This window comes from Chiroxiphia lanceolata, chromosome 6, assembly GCF_009829145.1.
Source record: "Chiroxiphia lanceolata isolate bChiLan1 chromosome 6, bChiLan1.pri, whole genome shotgun sequence".
Classification (NCBI taxonomy): domain Eukaryota; kingdom Metazoa; phylum Chordata; class Aves; order Passeriformes; family Pipridae; genus Chiroxiphia; species Chiroxiphia lanceolata.
In genome coordinates, this window is record NC_045642.1 from 37,258,041 (window position 1) to 37,277,580 (window position 19,540).

The following is a 19,540-nucleotide window of genomic DNA, read 5'->3' on the forward strand; positions in this document are numbered from 1 at the left end:
GATCCCTGGGACACTGAAACCTGCAGAGCTAACTGCCCACATATTTCCATTTCACAGGAATGGTGAAATGTTACTTGTACCTTCACAGAGTCCTGTTACACTCGGGTAGGAAGTGAGCACAGAGAATACTTTTTGAAACATACAATGTTTGTTGCAAATAAGCATTTGTGAGCGCAATTTTGATCTGTGAAGAACTTTGGTGGGATATGGATAAAAGGATTGAGACCTGGTGAGATACACAGGCAGGGTGGAAAGGATGTGGACTGTGCTATAAGCAGAAGGTAAATTTGGAGGAAGAATAGCAAGGTAGAGGGTAGCAGATGTGATTTGAAACTCTGGCTTGAGTAAGAAGGTAAGTAAATGATTCAGACAAAGATTCAGTTTTATGCTGCTGGGCCAAGCAGTACAAAGAATGTGAACAGAGCTGCAGCTACCGTCAGTCATGCAAACTCAATCTGGGAAAACTGTAGCAGATTTGGGGCTGTCAGGAGATATAGTCTGCAGGTGGTCAATTCTGTTCTCTAGTGTGACCGATGAAAACCATTGTAAAGGGGCTGGACTACATGATCTTTAAAAGGTCTTTTCCAACCCAAACCATTCAGTGATTCTCTATGCCCTGTTTCCCTGAACAGTACTCACAAGGTTCAGGGGGCCTCAGATTTGCAACCTCCATCATTCTCTGATGACATACCACTGCACATAAAAAAAAAAAAAAGATTCCTTCACTTGAGTAGAAAATTCTGAGCTTAGAGGTTTAGGTATTTACTGGAACTCCCATTGAGCTGTTTTGAATTTTACATTAAATAGTTAACACAGTTCAAAACTCATCCTTCCCAGTGGAGCTCCCAAAGCAACCTAAATTTATAAAGTTCTATTAATTTTCTATCCTAAATAAATTGAAATTATTTTTGTACTGTGGTAACTTCCAAGAAGCGCTACAACCTACAGCTGTTGGTTAGGACATACACCTGAGCACTGGAAGTGTTGACTGCCAGAAGACCAAGGAAGACACCAAATCTGTTTCTTACATTTCCTGTGTAAATTGTCCACTCACAGGCTATTTTATAACTGAAAGGAGCACACAACTCCTTTGTCATTGGCAGTATGTCTTTCTCAGTCCTGGAAGGAAACTCAGGCCAGTGTCTCTGATTCTGCCTGGAAATTTTCAGCACCTCAAATTTTGCACCTTGCACAAATCTTAGGTATTTAGGCTCCCTCTTTATCATGACTCACCTTGTATCTGCATCTCTTGATAGCATGACTCATTCTAGCTATAGACTTGTCTGACAAGTGCAGCATATAAGAAAAGCAGGTATATAGTCTAGGTCTAGAGATCAGTAAACTGTAGAGAAGTCTTCATACAGCCAGGTATACATACACCCTGCAAGCCGGTAGCAAAAGTCTTTTATATTACATCCTCAAGCAGAGTCCAAGAATGGGTCTCAGGAATTTACTGACTTTTATTACCATCTGTGAAACTTAATATTGAACCAGCAAGGAACAAAAAAGATCCACAAGAAAGACCATCCTAACATTCCTAGGAGAAAATAGTCACTTTAAAAGTGTTTACTTTGCCTTTTAAAATAAATGCCAATAAGGAGCTATGCAGAAATGAGCCAAAAAAACATTTGCATCAAAAGCCAACAACTATAATTCTCTACAACTTACAAAGCAATTTTGAAGTGGGAAGACAGAAGAAAGAACAGGGGTGTTGTTTTTGGCACTAAGTAGTATAGTTTCATCAGAACAGTAGATTCTCCCATAAATGTTTTTAATTATTTCCATTTGCATTTCATATTAGTGTTGTCACATAAGCTTTCACTTCTATGAGGTATGGCCCCATACAATACAGATATTATATTTTCACCTTCCCTGTTCTGAAGAAGAAAAGTGGGGACAAGGCTTAAAAGCAAGACATAAGTTGTTTCTAATGGGGCAGCTCTCAATATCACTACCTAGTTTCAACAATTTTGTCAGCACTTTCCTTCCTTTCATTAGGCTGAAGGGTAAGTCAGCTCCAGAAAGCATCAAAGCCAAAAAATCACAGAAAAGTTCACTGTTGCAGGCAAGTGCCACAGAAGGCCTGAGCACACTGCCAAAGATGATGCACTTTTATTTTAAACAAACCACGTGGAAACTGGGGGCTTAGATCCCCAGCCTAATTAAATAAATGAAGAAAAATCTTAACTGACTAGCTTTGGTTTGGTCCTGAGACAGTAACCCTAAATGATGTTCTTGAGAAGTGAAAGCTAAATGTGGCTGAATAGTTTGTGATCAACTGTCATTCAAATATAGACACCAAATATATGGAAACTTCCAGTGAACAGTTTATAATTAAAATATGAGCAACTTTCCAGTTATATATGTCTATCAACTGGAACACACACTCTTTTGCCCTTACTGGCTTCAACAAGAATTTTGCCTCTAGCTTCAGCTGAAGGAAGAATAGGTCATGAAAATTTGCTGTCTATGACTAAATCCAAGGTCTTAATCTCCGCTTTGAAGCAAATGCCCACTTTTAAATTTAATCCCATTAGGATCAAAATTTTCTTTCCTTTCAAACAATCAAGTCTGGTTAGTGAAGTGTCCTTGATTATAAGCTGTTTTCATTAACTGAAGGGTACTTACTGTTTTATTACTCTAAAATTTGTTTACATTCATCTGCATCTACATACAAACCATTACTGTGTCCTTACTATTTTTCTCTACATTTCACAACCAGAGCAGTCGCCTGTAAACACTAGCAGGGGCAGCTGAACTTCAGCTATCCTAGGATGATAAAGGGAAAGAGTACTGCTTTGGCCAGTTTGTTTACTACAGCCAAAAGGAGCAGGTAGCATTTGCTTCCCAGCTGCCAGGAAGCCAAACCTCACACTGAGGGCACTCTCCTGGCAGCCAGGTGCTGTCAGTTTGAATATACCCTCAGCTGCAGAGTATAACTGAATCTGCAGCTGAAATTCATACTGGACCGGTTCCTCAGACACCAGCATGTGAATCCTCCATTGCTGTTTTTGCTAGCAAATGCTAACTAAACTTGTCCAACCTTTGCTGAGATCAGATACTGCCTTTACTACTTAACAGCAATCGGAGTATAGCAGAATGCAAGCAAAGGGATAAGAACTATTTTTCTGCCCTGGTGGATGTGATCAGATTACAAATATGATAAACAGTTATCTGCCAAAGAATACAAGTTAGAGACAACAACAAGTCAAAAGACTGAGAAAAAGACTGGTAAGACTTAGGAAAATAATCTAAATTAGATGGGAAAAATCACAAAAAATACTTACTATCTTAGCACTACTTTTGAATTTTTGGTAAATTCTAAATCAAACAAACTATATAATTAAAATAATATTTTTTAAAATCCAAAAATTCACAAGGATGTAGTTTCTGAAATTCTCTGACACTTACCCTTGGGTATTTTAATAACGTACTACTTGTTCAGAAAAGGAAGATAGGGAAAAACAGCTCTCTCCCATCTAAACATTCTAAATAAGGTGAGGTACACAAATTTGTCTTGAACTAATTCTGGTGAGAACTAGGAGCCCGTTTAGAAACAAAACAGAACTGTCAGGCACCGACCGTATGCTGGTAGAAAATACATTAACGTGGAATTTACTCCCCAATGGTCAGATTCGATCAAATCTAAACAGAGACTAGGCTAACAAACAATTAGAAGAAAGTGATAATGATCAGTTGCTTCTGTAAGCCCAAATATCTGCCAAAAAAAGGTTTCTAAAAGAATATAATGCATATGCACCACGGAAACTGTCAGGTGTTAGATCACTCAAATTGGGGAAAATATTTCCAGCCTCTAAGAAATTCTGTGTAGCAACTGTTAGCTAATTTCTCTTAACAGGAAACTATGCTTATTAAGAGTAGCAGAGTCAGTCACCTTGGTTATCTAAGGCAACAGAATCAAAGCAGAAATTCAGGACACTAACATACAGCTCCTGTTTTTGCAAACTTCTACGCTAGCAATGAGTTTCTATAAGTATTTTAAGACATGCTGTCATTAAGATGCAGTAGTATTTCTACGTAACACCAAAAAACTCCAGCAGAGGGAATCTAGGGAAAATCTCTGGCTACCAACCAGTCCACCAAAAGTGTCAGGTACGTAAGCCAGAGCTATGATTCAGACTTCAACATACCACCACTGCATGCAGAGCATCTGAGGCCCTTCCAAGAGCTTCTGCTTTTGAGCTCCTGCCACCAACATTCGCAGCTGCCCACTGCTCTTCTCCCAGAGGCCTGATACTTCCCAACAGCTGAGCTGCAGCACATTAAGCACCTTCATCCATGCCTCCCTGTCTGCACGCAGGATGTTCTACCAATAGAGCTAATGGGTTTGAATTTTTTTCTCCCAGCCATTGCTGAGATTTCAGAGAAGAAAGATACTTCTTCTGCATGAAGCAGGACCTCTTTATTCCCACTGAATTATAGTCTCACAAGACGTTAAATTCAAGATTCCCCTAATCAAATGAGAAACTTTTTTCTCACAAAAGCCTTTTCCTTAGATAGAAAACAATCCCCACGTATTAATTAAAACACAGTTCAAAAACAAGAAACTCACCCATTTCAAGGTACTAAAGAGCAACTGGAAAGATACCTGAAACTAGAGAAAAACCTGCTTAAAAAAAGCCAATCAGGCTAAAACCTGCTTAAAAAAAGCCAATCAGGCTAGTCACCACGAAGTCACCAGTACAGTACAACCATTTTGGCCGGCACTCCTTTCACAAGGGAAAACCATGTCCCCTTGGCCAGCTGCTGTTCATGAGCAAAAAACCCAGCAGCTATCAGGCTCAGTCTGAGAAGTGTCTGGATGCAACTGGTCTCTCCAGGCCCACCAGGATCAGAAGAGCAGTGACAGCTTTCCAACAGCCATATGGCAAGTCAAGCTGCAGGTAGAGGCCAAGCCTCAGGAAACACCTCAGGGATATGTGACCAACAGTGGAGAACATGAGCAGCTCTTGCCCTCTGCCAACATCAAAACATCCGAAGGCAGGGAGGGCAAAACCTCTCCTGCCCTACCTAATCACAGCTTGTTGCAGGACTCCTGCAGCTCCGCTCTGTCCCCAGGCCAGAAGTGGCCATTGTCACCTTCTCCAGGTGGCATCGCCTGGTGAGCCCCACCAGCTCCCTCTGCCAACCGTGGCTGGGCCACAAGACCTTGTGCACAGAGCTTATAAAGTCACCCTCTCAACTCAAGTTCGAATGGTCATGTATTTCTGTAGATAATGCACGGATTCACAACCTAACATTTGTACAAGCTACTCCTTCCTCCTCTCAGAGCCTCTGAAGCTTTCAAGAAAGGCTAAAAGCTGAAAGACAAAAGTAGATGGGAGAAGGACGTAGCAGGTCAGCTGGCACTAATGAATGCTTAAGACTGAATACAGTTAAGAATCTATAATATTATAACAAATGTTCAACTGCGAAAAGCTCCTCTTGAAGTTACATTGAAAATAGCTTTAAAAAACAAAAAGGTCGCATAGCCTATCCCATTTATTTTTGTCAGAGAGGAACCTGATGATAGAGCTGCAAATGATTGTCTTATGGTAGTGTTCTCCCTTCAAGTTAAAGGGTCTCCAATACATCCAAGTCAAAGATATCCCAAAAGCCAACAGTCCTTGATCACCAAGTGATGTATTTTTTCTAAGGTATCCAGTATTCTCCAAAGTAGAATGGAGCATTTCCTCTAAAGGTTATAAACTCGCACTGTATATTTTGTGATAGCAACAAACAATTCTACAAGCCATGTAACAATTAAGCTAGCATTATCTTTATTTTTATTTGAAAGACCATCTCTTTTCAAAGAATTAATGCCATTTGTAAAGAATAGGTCAATATCAATATTTTGGAACTTTGCTAAAGCAAATACAGCTCCCAGTAATAATCAGTTTAAAAGAGGCAGCCTTTTACACACACAGATAATACAAGATCACTTATAAATTCCTACCTATAATCTTAGTTTTCCAAATATATATATAAATTCACAGCACTGATCCTTTAGTTTAGGAAGTTTTTAATTCTGTAATAAATCCATTAATTTGAATCAATTTAAAATGAGAGTATCAAAATGAGAGTATCAAAAGTTTCACAGCACTGATAAGATTTAACAGAACACTCCATGTAACTGAAGACAACTGTGTATGATGTTCACAGATGAAGATACTAAATGGGTAAGTTGCTACTTGCTATTTGTTAGTGGTCAATAGCTAACAACCAGCAACAGCTTATGTTCCTAAAAGAATGTAAAGAGGAGCCATATGCTTGTAGGAATCAGTTCTCTCTCCCTCAGTTAAGACAATACACTAGAGATTTTGTATTACTCTCAGTGCTATGTCATAGCACCACATACAATCAAAGCAAAAATTCTTCTACTGCCAGATTAAATGCTCTAGCACTGCTCCCAGACACTGTTGATATACTAGGGTGGCTGAGGGTTGGCCAGTGGCTGGCTTCCCCAGTTACTTTGCTGCAGGAAAACTAGACCAAATCAGCTGGAACCTTCCCAGAGGAAATACCAATACCAAGTTCAAGACGTATGCTCCTGATAAGGTTTTAGATCACCAAAAAAAACCCCAGCAGGCCTCACTGACATTTGTTCCATTTTATATGCATCTAAAGACATTAAAGCATAGCTACTGTTAAAGTGCGTATCAACATGTATCAGTGTACTGTTTTCAGTGGAGACTTTTACAGCACTGCAGTCAGAGGTTCAGTGACTCCTGAAAACAAGAGTCTTATGACATCGGTTACCTCACATTGTTTTCTTTTCATGACTATGGATTTCACCAGAGTTAAATTAACTTCTGTAAATTTTTTTTTTTAAAAAGTATATTGTTGTTATACATGCACCTTCAAAGAGTCTAGGTGACTTTTTATGTGGGGTGCCATTATGATACCATAAGGTAAGGAGGAGGACTAAAAAGAAAGTATGTTGTTTTACATTATCAACTCAAGAGTTTTATTCTATGTTAAAATTAGAAAACAAAACAATATATATTTAGGACATTTAAAGTTTTTGTAGCTTGAACTACTTATTTTAAAATCTGTTAGTATATTTTATCTGCTTAGGACTCCAGGGTGTGCATTCTCCAGCTATCAATAGAGCAAGTATTAAATAGGGAACTTAAACCTTCTTTCATGCTCACCTCAGAATTAGCATTTCAAAACAATTCTGGAGCCTTCTGCTTTTGTTAATTCTTTTAAAAAACTTCTTAAAACCGGAACATAAATACATATGTATATATTTACATATACACACTTGGATAACCAAGCTGAGTAGTGACATTGACACACCTGAAGGATGGGATGCCATCCAGAGGGACGTGGACAAGCTTGAGAAGTGGGCAAATGGGAATCACATGAGATTTAATAAGACCAAGTACAAGGTGCTTCACCTGGGTTGGGGCAACCCCCAGTACCAATACAGGCTGGGGAATGAAGAGATTGAGAGCACCCTGCTGAGAAGGACTGGGGGTATTGGTGGATGAGTCTGGACATGTTTGGGGCTGCATCCAAAGCAGCGTGGCCAGCTGGGTGAGGGAGGGGATTCTGCCCATCTACTCTGCTCTCCTGAGATCCCACCTTGAGTACTGATCCAGGCCTGAGGTCCTCAGCACAGGAAGGACACTGATATACTAGAGCGAGTCCAGACAAGGGTCACAAGATGATCAGAGGAATGCAGCACCTCTCCTACGAGGAAAGCCTGAGAAGGTTGGGGTTGTTCAGCCTGGAAAACAGAAGGCTTCAGGGTGACCTGACTGTGGCCTTCCAGTACCTGAAGGGAGCCTACGAGAAAGATGGAGGGGGACTTTTTACAAGGGCATGTAGTGACAGGAGAAGGGGAAATGCTCAAGGCCAGGCTGGATGTGGCTTTTAACAACATGGTTTAGTAGGTGTCCCTGCCCGTGGTGGTAGGGGTGAGGTGAGAAGAGAAATAGATGATCTTTAATGACCCCTTTAATGTTCCCTTCCTTTGGAAGCCTTTCTATGCTTCCATGAAATGAAACCAAAGTAAAACGTGAAGTCAGTCATATTTTCATACCATGTACCTCCTCTATATGGGAGGAAAAAAAGATACACATCTTCCCAGAAGGATTTATGTAGACCACCCTATCTGTGTGTTTAGCATCCCTGCAAAAATACCAGTTGCTCAACTGTTGCTTGTTTGAGAGAACTTTTTTATGTAATAGGGTAGAAGAAACAGAAGTCAGCACTGTGACCAAGAGGCTTTCCATTGATTCGAGATGGGATGTGCTAGAGCAGAGTGCTATCAGTTTTAAAGTAAATCAAAGCACATAACAAAATTCTTCCTTAGTATTTCTAAATTAGGGAAGGTTCTTGCCCAGGCCTTGTTAACACTCGTTTTCGTATGTATTTGCTATTTATCTAAATAAGGTGCTGGACTACAGTCACCACTCCTCTGCTTAGAACAGTTCCTACAATAAAAAAGTAAGATGGAGAGTAAGTATGTTAACATCAATCATACCCTAAATACTAAATGTATTATTAAACATATTTAGATATCTTTCAGGTTCTAAATACAAATCCTTTGGGTCTTACTTACAAAAGAGAAGTAAGTCCTTTCATAACTTGAAGCATTTTTGCTAAATAAAAACATTTCTTTCAGCACTATCATTTTTTCCCCCATCACCAATACTTGAGCTCTTCTGTTCTAAAAAACCCAAAACCAGCAAATGAAGGTTTGAGCATGTAATACCCCACAACAAATAAACTAAGACTGTATTAGAGATTATTGTTAATATTCAATAAGTGAAGCCTCACTACAGTATTTGATCCACTATGCATTAGTTCACTAAGATGAGAGTTAAGATATCAATTAAGGAAAATAAGCAAATATTTTTGGTTTTATCATTTCGATTTTAATACAATTAAAAAAAAGTAAATGTTATGCATGGTAATGTTTATTAAACAATCACATTTCATTTAAGCATTAAAATGCAGCAGTCTGGAAAAGCTGCCAGAAACAATGTTCGGCTTCAGAAAAGGCGATTATGAAATTACTTCCAATAAAATTCAAATACTCTCTTGTCTGTTGATTAGTTGAATGCTTTAGACTGGAAGGAACAAAAAGTGCAAATCAGCTGAATGTTACTTTCAAAAGTAAAGTCTTAGTGTCCTACAAGCAGTTACTAAAAGGCCTCACCTCAATCTTCATGATAAAGGACAAAATTCTCCAATTCATATATAATTTACTGCAACATTTCAAGCAATGCAACATTATTACTAAAACAAAATTAATCTTAAAATATGACTGCAATATTCTGCCTACCACAAGCACCTCTTTTTCCTTTTTTTTTTTAAATTCTAATTTGCTTGACATGAGATGGCATGAAATACATTCTTACTGCAAAACTGGAAACTTACAGGGAACAATGCAGTTAAACCACTTATAGGAACATGTTCTAACTTTAGGTAACTTATACACAAATATACTGCTTTACATGAAAATCTAATATTCATATTCTGGTATTCTGCTTCTGCTGATACACTTTGAGCAAAGTGATTCATCACAGAGTAGGTAAATGCTGACCTGCAGTTGAGCCTTTTGTGCATCATCTTTATTGGAGAACTTATAAAGAAATGGACAAAGGTAAATAGATAACATTTGATATATGGGCAAATTGTAAGCATTTAGAAATCAATTTTTTTTTTTTAAATCCAACACAATGATTCAGTGGCAGTTTGAAATAAAAAGAGTATACCTTTCTGGCTCCTAAATCACTTCAGAATTATTTCATATATAGAGATACTGAAAAACACTGTGATTATCATCTTATAAAGCCTGTAAGAATACACTAGCAATATTCAATTTGGTCTTGTAAAAATCCTTTAAAACATTGTGGAAACATGTTCTTATATGTGGGTACTGCTGCTTGAAACTGAACAGTTGGTTGACATCCAGACAACTATTACAATTTTGCAAAAGCAAAGCAGCTTATAAGCATAATAAACAAATGGTCATTTTGCTAAAATTGAGACCTAATTTAGTAATTTGTAGAATGACACTTTCAAACTGTGCAACACAAAATAATGTAGCCAACAGTAACATACAGGTACACCATTTAATATTTATTATATGCATTTTATATACATTATTTTTCAACAGCTGTATTTTGCTATGTGGTACAATCTTAAAAATTTGCTGATTCATAGTTTGTAAAACAGAAACCTTACAAAACTCATCAAAACTCGCAAACTGATCAGAAAAGTTTTGTGGAAGACTAGAAAAAATACTTTTTTGTATTAATCATGCATTACACAAACAAAATTTTTAGTTACACCATAAACTGAAGCACATCTGGAAAATAAAATAAAAGCAGGGAATAACTAGTCAAAACACAGCAGATTTATGAATCTTTAATCAACTACTTTTGTATTCTATTTGAAATGTAAATAAAAATAATTTTCACTCCAAAGGTTCTGAAACAAGATTAGTTTTTTGGAGTCAACTCCACTCCAGGTACTTAACCAGATGAAAAAGAATTTCTTGATTCGCAACTTTAGGATTATCAAATGTCCTGTTTTCTCATCTATTTTAGACCGTTCAAAGAGTGCCATAACAGATATACAGGGCCCTTTAACACACTACATAAAAGGATATAAAGACCAACAAAAAGTGAAATAAATAACAATAGGCCATTAGCAAGATGGGTAATCCTTGATAAATAAACTCGTAAATACAGTAAGATGTACAAAATATCACATAGTGATAGGATGCCAAGATTAATTTTTTTTTAAAGAGTTCATTCGGGGGTGTTAACCCCTCTGTGTTTCATTTGAACACATTTTACAGTCCTTTATTTATGAAGACAGTTATGCGATGATGATGAATTAGCATCCTTAAGCAAGGACTTAGCTGAGCTGTATTAGGCAAAAGAAGGGAAGAGTGTGGTTACACAGCAGCGGGTCAGTGAGATCTCTGTGTTTTAGGGTTCTATAATGCAGAAAAACATTATCAATACAATCTTGAGCACTGTTGTGACAGGCTAAATATATAAAAAGACTTATAAAAACTAGAATTTTATCCAAACATTTTGTGCAACTAATGCTAAAATATTTTAAGTTAAATTTCCTTTTCTTTAAAGCAAAATAAAAGTTTAAAAGGGGAATCTGTGGCATTCAACTGATAAACAGAAGATTACTAAGAGATGAAAAGAAAGCTACTCTTGGAGCTCACTTCCCCCCACAAGAGCACCACATTCCTAACCCTAAGGCAGCACACAGAGTCCAAAATAAAAATCTTTTGTAAGATCAGACTCCACGTTTGCTTAAAGACACCTAAAGAACAGACATACGCTCAGTTCATATCCAGTCAAGGCTACAAATACTGTTTGTTTTTTTTTTTGTATTTGTCCCCACCCCCCCAAATACAGTAATTACAGTTAAATGAATGAGCCTGACATTGGTGACTTTTCACCAACTTACACCTGCCCCACTTAAGAGCCTTCACCCAGGCAGATCAGATGTAGTGTCTTATTGGTAACCTTATAATTGATGGCAGTGACGCATTCCCTCTTTTTTGTCCAAACAGACCTGCTGTTATGATGCAGGTTTGTTCTGCTATGTCACACGAATACTTTGGCAAGGGCATCAGCTCCTGCACTGGCAATATATGCTTTTGACGGATGAAATGCTACATCATAAATTGATTCATCCAGCTTTTTCCTATGAGCTGTTATTTCTTGCACACATGTCTTGCTGTCCAAATTCCATAACCTAATGGAACAATCATGGCCTGTTTAAGAAAAAAAAAAAAAAAGACAAAGTTATATTTGTCAGACACTTCAGTACATCATAAATGCAAAATTTACAGAGTATATAGAAATGAAAAAAAACAACCCTTACTTCCAGACATTAAATAGATTCCATTAGGATCTACAGCTAGACTTGTGACAGCATCCAAGTGAGCAACCATAGAATGGATCATTTTACCTAAAAGCAAAACGAACAGTGAATTTCCTGTGAAGTATTGTTTATTAAAAAAACCCAAACATTAAATGCAATACAGGACAACATGCTTATTTATATTCCAGTAATACCTGAATGATCCTATTTCATTAGAAATTAAAAAGTTTTGTAGACTCTTGTATGACCATAAGAGTAAATGGCACACAACTCTCAAAAAGGCATTCCCATTGCAATCCTTTTATCCATCTGGCATCTTTACTGGTAGCAATGACAACGAAGACCAAGACTAAAATGAGGGTGAGAACCTCAATTTTTAGTCTGTTAAATATTCTAAATAACTACCCCAGTAGGACAGAGCGTCGATGACGCTTTGCAAAACGAGACTTACTGAGCCTTACCAAAGGTCCATCTATCTCTGTCACTGCTAGGAGATGCCACTGGTAATAAACCAGGAGGAAAATAGAAACAAGGAAACTGTAAGTGATACTTGCCCAAAATACTCCCCAGCTCCTAGTAATTAACTGTTTAGCTATGTCACAAACCAGTGTTACCTCTTCAACTCTTCAACTACTCTTAATACATTTCTTTTCAGTGACCTCCATTCCTGGATTCTTAATAACATCTTTCAGCATCTCATGATGCTTTTTGGAAGGAGTTCTGAAATGTTTAACTGCACAGAAGAACCATCACCTCTTTCTGTTTATAATCTATCACCTGCTGGGGATTAGCAACTGAACCTCAGTCTGTATATTGAAAAAGAGAGCAAATAAATCCCTGTAAGACCATAACCAACATGAAGAAATTATATCATCTTTTTCCAGTTGTCTGTCTTTCTGAAGAATCTCAGTTTATTTAGTTCCTAAGACTCTTCTTGAAGAAGTTAAAAGCTACCGAAGATCTTTTTAACCATTTTCTGAAACATTTTAATTTGGCTATATCCCTTCTGAGATAAGGGAGACTTCATTCAAAGTATTCATACAAAGGTACTAAAAATGTTCCTTTTTGCTGTTTATTCCTTTCCTTCCTCCTAACATTCATTTTGCTGTCCTCACTGCTAAGCAACAAACTGGTATTTTCACTCAACCTCTTATTCAACTCCAAGGTTTTACTTTGGGTAAGAACAGTCACCCCAGTGATTACTATTTTATATTACAATGTTTATTTTTCCTTATATGTATCATTTCCTATTTATCCACACAGAATTTAATTTTCCTGCTATTAAGTGTATTAATATCTTCAGTTCTTCCTTGTCAGACTTCATGTTTAATAACCTGGATTAATGAATGTCAGTTAACTGCCAATATATTGCCCCCTGTGTCCAGACGACTCATTATGTTGAGCTACTGCTTCTAATATAATGACCATTTACTTCTACCTTCTGTTTCCTGTCTTTAACCCAATTACTTGTACATGCAAAATTTTTCTCCTTATTCTACATCTTTGTTCTTTAAAGTAATAAATCTTAATTTCAGCACAATCATTACAACACATTTAACAATCACAACTCAAATACATACATTCATGGCAGGTGTAAAGGGGAAAAAAATGTCCAGCTTTTTGCCTTGGAAAACAAAAACCCCAGGAACACCATCCCCCACTCTGCCCGAACCAAACAAACTTCAAACAGGGGTTTTGCACATGTGCTTACTTAAAGTGAGCTTATCTTGATTTTTTTTCTTCCAACTTTGATAACACACAGGAAGTGACTGACAATTTCACGAATGGGAAGTTTAGGTTTGTTCTTACAATTATTACAATGTTTTTGCCATGACAGACAGTGCAATTTACCCCTATAGCCTTGTTCCCTCTCTTTCCTCCAGATCCTTTTCTGTTTTATAAATTTAATCAACAACTTAAGTAGAACATATGCTTCCATTACTAAAATGAATTCAGTGTTATTTCTTGCCCTAATAGGTACTAAGCAATGTTCTTTATTACTGAAAGTTGAAAAATATAACTGATACATGCTTAGAGTTAAAATCATGAGTAATAAAACAGCAGACATATTCTATAAATTAGGAAAGCTCTAAATTAAAGACAGCTTTCTTGTTCCTCACAACTATCTCTGCCTGTTTTGAGAGTGTTTTCTGATGCTGAAGTCACAATTGCAACAGATACCACTGTTTCATAGAAAAGGTACTGAAGAGGTTTATTCTTAGAAATACCAAAAGTTCTGTTTTGTGTAAGACGACATCACTAGTAACTTTCCTACACATGGATTTTCCCTTTCTCCATCCAGCTTTCTTTAAAAATATTCATACATACAAATTAGGTTCTCTTTATCCTTACCCGTTTTGTTGTCAAAAAATTTGATGTGTCTATCTTCATGTGCTGTAATAGTTACAGGAAGTGTGGGATGACTTACTACCTTGTTAATATGATTATTTGATTGTACACCTAAAAATAAAAGAAAAAATATTCACCTGTCTTAGAGAAAGCGTTAAAGTTAAAATGACAGTATTTCAGCATTACACTTTAGATTACATAGTAATTAATATCACGTAAATAATATTTTAGGATCAATGGATCCCCTAAGAAATAAGTAATAGTTTCTTGCTTTACAGGACGGGGCTAAGGGAGGTAGACTCTAGGAAACGTACTGAAAGTTTAAAGCTGTACAAGTGGTTTACACACATGAAAGATTCTTGAGAGAGACAGGAAACCAAGCAAGTACTGCAGGGCAGCACTAGTCAAGTAAAAACAAACTGTAGCATCTGTAATATATATTTAGCACACGTCACACCAAAAACTATTTAGCTGGGGCGGTAGAAGAGGTAGGGGGGAAGATAGAATCATAGAATGGTTCAGGTTGGATGGCATGCCTTCCACTAGAGCAGAGAATCCAAATAACTGAAGTCAATGTAACCTATTAGATTCTGTCAGATATATTTATGTCTTTAATTTCAACTTAAAGAAACAATGAACAGTTTAAAATCTCTTCAGAAGTCTTCAGAATACTTTTTAGAAAACACTTTCTTATCTTGATATCAGAGTGTTTTAAGGCTTGTTCCCTTAATTTCTCTGCTTAATTTTTCTTGATTCCATTTAGGAGTTTTCAAACTAGGAAAGGTATTGCTCCAAATTGAGAATTTCCTTCTCACTTCAACGTCAGGCTTTGCACAAGATATCTGTAAGATAGCTTTTACACAGTTTTGTAACTTGTGTTGAAGTCTGAAAGTATCAAGTAAACTAGACTACTTGGAGGGGAGAAGCAAATTTTCCCCTTGCATTATTCTTTTAGATCACATTTCATAGAAAGGAGTGACCAGAAACTGGAGATTTTCCTTATGAAACACTTTCAGAAGTTCACAAAACGAAGTCACCTCTATCTAGAGTTTCATCAGATACATACAGTTAACTCTTGAAGAGCTACATCTTTCTAGCACCTTACTTGCAGCAACAGGATTTCTATAAAGTTTCATAGGAAAGCATGTTTAATTCCAAGCTGTACAGAATTCTACACTGAATTAATATTCTGTTTAATTCATCTATTTACTTATCTTAATATCCTCCATGTGGAGACCACATAATCAAAAATGTGGTTTGATATATAAATCAGACAACTGAATCTTAAGAAATCTTAGCTTAGAGAACAATAACTGTTGCTTTCACTATCTCTAACTACTTTCAAATCCAGCTAATCCACAGTCATAAAATGACTTGGGTTGAAGGGACATTAAATATCATCTAGTTCCCACTCCACCTGACACAGGCAGAAGCACCTTTCTCTAAATCAGGTTGCTCAGAGTCCCATCCAACCTGACCTTGAACACACCCAGGGATGGGGCATTCACAACTTCTCCGGACAACCTGCTCCAGTGCCTCATCACCTGTACAGTAGAATTTCTTCCTAATATCTAATCTAAACCTACTCTCAGTTGGAAGCCATTCCCCATTGTGCTGCCACCGCATGCCCTTTTAATAAGTTCCTCTCCATCCTTCCTGTGGGCCCCTTTAGGTACTAAAAGGTCACAATAAGGTCTTCCAAGAACCTTCTCTTCTCCAGACTGAACAACCTCCAACCCTCTTAGCCTGTCTTCACAGGAGAGGTGCTCCAGCCCTGGGATCTTGATGGCCCTGCTCTGGACTCACTACAACACATTTTTCTTATGCTTGGGGCCCCAAAGACAGACACAGCACTCCAGGCAGGGTCTCACGAGAGAGCAATAGAGGAGCTGAATCCCCTTTCCATCATGTTTGTCCCAAGCATCTTTAAGTATCTAACCATCTTTCAAACTGAATAATGCAGAAGAGAAGTAAAATTTTTTCATTTACTACATCATATAATAGGTACCATATAATACCATGGGCACCTCAACCAAGATCGATATTTATTACAGAAGAGCTTTACTTACCAGATTCTATTTGTGATGAAAACATTACCACTGACTGGGATGTTTCTAAATCATAGATGACTGTGCCGCCAGTGTTAAAAGATGCCACCATATGAGCAGGGTCACAACCTATAAAGTCAACTGATGTAGGTATTCCGTGCTCTGGAAAGAGAGAAAAAAACCTTTAAAAGAATGAAACACTTTTAAAATTTCTGACAGTTTAAACATTTAGGGTTTTTTTACATTCATTTAAAGAAGAAATTTACTCTTTTAAAGTAATGCTACAGCACCACGATTATTTAATGTTCTTCCTTTAGCTCTTTTACCTAATTTGGATAAATTGAGTTAATGAGCCTGGATGCATCATCAGCTGCCTCACAACTGATTTTCAAAACCACTCCAAAAAGTTACCTTTCTCTCCATTGTAAGTGCAAATACAGGGAATTTTTTCTGGTGGATTCCACAACCTAATAGTGCCATCTGCTGAACAAGAGAGTAAGTGATTCTTTACACCACTGTAAGCAAGACCCCAGACTGCATCTGTGTGAGCAATTAATGTGCCAGCTAGAACGTTTGGCTCTGGAAAAAAAAAGTTCAGAAATGAAACCTTTTTAGTGAAGAAACATTAAGTATTGTACCTAAACATAAATTAAATTCCACATAAAACAGTCGTATATCCCACCTGCCCTTTCTGTTTAAGTAACAGTTAGAATATTGCACAGGAGGTCTGTTCGCACAACCACTGCCATCTTTCTCAAAAAAAAACCCCAACCAACCAAACAGAAAAGCAAACAAAAAAACTCCAACCACAAAACCCACTGATGCTTAATGCTGCTTTTACTCAACACACTCTGCTGACACAAAGGTATGTTCTAAAACTCTCAAGCACGCTAATAATTAAAACAACTTATTTCTCTTGGGGACCTGAGAATCTTATTTTCACCTCCTGGATAATTTGTAGTTGTCTTTTACAGAGGGTTTTTAAATCTATTCTGTACCAGGCTTCGAGTAGAGAAGTGGGAGAAAAAGATAAATGGAAAGGCACGAAGTCAGGTAAATCACTAAAATTTAGTTTTGTGGAAAACTAGAAAAAACAAGTTGGTCTTGCAACCCAAGAGCCTGCAAACAAGCTTTAGGAAGGAAAACGTCCTATTAGGGCTCTCCCTTTTAACAATAACTTTGTCAGTTGAGTAGAGACAGTTTTGTCTGAGGCCCATAAAGACTATACCATCAAATCCTACCAGCATGAACAAATTGGACCATTTTTAGTGATTAGACTGTATTGAATATATTTCTAGCAGAGAGGCACAATTGGAGAATACACTGGTTTTAAGGGACAGGGTGTAGTGCTTTTCCTGAATTGGTGCAAGACAGTACCTACTCCTCTCACTGCCACAGATAATGCAGCCTGAGTGTTGTAGTAGGCCATTCATTATATTGACATGATCACCGTCAGTGGCAGGAGAGTGATGCACAGTTTTCCAAACAGTTATCTATTTAATTTTAGAGACATCTAAAATTAAAGACATCTAAAGGTAGGGAACTGAGATGCAAATCAGAAACACAGGACACAGAATTTGAGTACACTTGTCTTAGTTTTCTGGTAAATTTCTATCAGTGAAAAAAATAAGTAATCATTCAAAAGTTGCAATTTGGTTTCAAAATTTTTTGCTTCTCAAAAATCAAAGTTTGGATTAACTTCTTCTTTACTGTATAAATCTCAGGAATTGCTATGTCTTCCTATTACAATTCTACACAAAGTACATCACCAATTTAAGTGGGAACTTATGGTAAACTAATGGGTAAAGCAATGTTTACCACACATTAAAAGTTGAAAACACACGGTTTAGATGATAAAAGCACTAGAAAACAGATTAACATCAAGTAGAAAATTAATTTTGAAGACAATGGTCATAAGATGTTTATGTTTTAAAAGGTATTTACCATAGGTATCATATGGATCCACATTAGGGCTAGGCATGTTCCACCACTGGATGGTTGCATCAACACCACCACTGAAACACTGTTCTCCATTGGAACTAATTGCCAATGACAATACAGGTCCACTGTTGAGAGACAAAGAAAAAGAAGCTGATTGATACTGCCTACAGGATAGAAATTTGGCTATAGACTTTCAAAAACACTTGGATTGTATTAAGCAGTTAAAAACCCCATAAACTCCAAAGAAACAATACTATTAAAACATTTTAAGTCTCAACAAGTGATATCAATCTCTATTAAAAGAATCATAAGAAATTAACTAAAACTATGCAAATTGAACCAACTCAAAGACCACCGCCTTATTTCTCAGAATTAAGTACACCTACAAATGGTGGGTTTTTACAGTGTATCTATGCCAATCTAACAGCTAGCTGTGCTGAAATCAGTGGCTGTAGTTGCCTCCCTTTCTCAGCCCACATTTAGAAACAGATAGTAACCTACGTCCTGGAAAACTGGTTCAGAGAAATGATCCTAGAAATTGTACCTTTTGGCCAAGGTTAAATTTCCACTGTTTAAGTTATTGAACCTGTTTGCTGTGATACCAGATAAGCACAAGTGGTAGCCCAAAGGAAGAAACAGGTTTACTCCTTTGGACACACTACTAACACAGGTTTAACTGTACTGTAAAACCATAATACCAAAATTAGACACCTGGATCATTTGACAGGCCATGCTCATGATATAAGTAAGAGTAGATAAGCAAACTAGAATTATATATTTGAAAATGTTGAAAAGGAAGACTATTGGCTGAATCCATTCATGTATTCGGCAAAGTGAAGAATGAAGATAGGTTGAAAGGTAATGTTGCCTAATGCTTGCTTGAGAGGAAAAATAGTAAAATTACTTTGTTATGTTGTACTGGAGCCACAGGGTAGGTATTAGTTCTGTATTAAAACTTCCCCAAATCTTACCTTTTGGTATTCACTAACAAATATCCCAATAATAGCCCAAATTTGGACAGAGAAAGAGATCTGAAGGAGAATTCAACTGGTCAGCAACCCCAGAAGAACATATTTCAACATGAGGACAAATTAGTCTCCCAATCCTGGGGCAGAGTGTTTTACACTTTAGTTAATAAACACAAAAGTAGTACATTACATTCTACCACACAGCATAAGGGAAGGCGGAGGGTGAGACAATAGAATGTGTTGATTTCCTAATAAACCCACAAATTTATTTTCTTTTGTTGTTGTTGAGGCCAGCACAAGAAGTGTTACCTACTTCTGTGCTTATCGAAACTCTTGTGAAGCTTACCTGCTAACTGGGTT

General features: G+C 37.2%; 1 protein-coding gene across 6 annotated transcripts in view; it reads right to left on the bottom strand.

Annotated features, from left to right (window-relative positions):
* Window positions 1-8,491: 8,491 nt before the first annotated feature.
* The window catches only part of STRN3 (striatin 3), a 62,101-nt gene continuing 51,052 nt past the window's right edge, over window positions 8,492-19,540 (bottom strand). For 5 of the 6 annotated variants that reach the window (XM_032690747.1, XM_032690751.1, XM_032690748.1 and 2 more), the window contains 6 exons: window positions 18,216-18,337; window positions 16,683-16,850; window positions 16,293-16,433; window positions 14,227-14,334; window positions 11,875-11,961; window positions 8,873-11,764 (listed from right to left, as the gene is read on the bottom strand). In XM_032690747.1, coding sequence (XP_032546638.1) covers window positions 11,595-11,764; window positions 11,875-11,961; window positions 14,227-14,334; window positions 16,293-16,433; window positions 16,683-16,850; window positions 18,216-18,337 — 796 coding nt within the window. In that variant the 3' untranslated portion in view covers window positions 8,873-11,594. Of the gene's footprint in view, window positions 11,765-11,874; window positions 11,962-14,226; window positions 14,335-16,292; window positions 16,434-16,682; window positions 16,851-18,215; window positions 18,338-19,540 lie in introns of all 6 variants that reach the window. The other variant, XM_032690746.1, reaches the window with a different exon arrangement.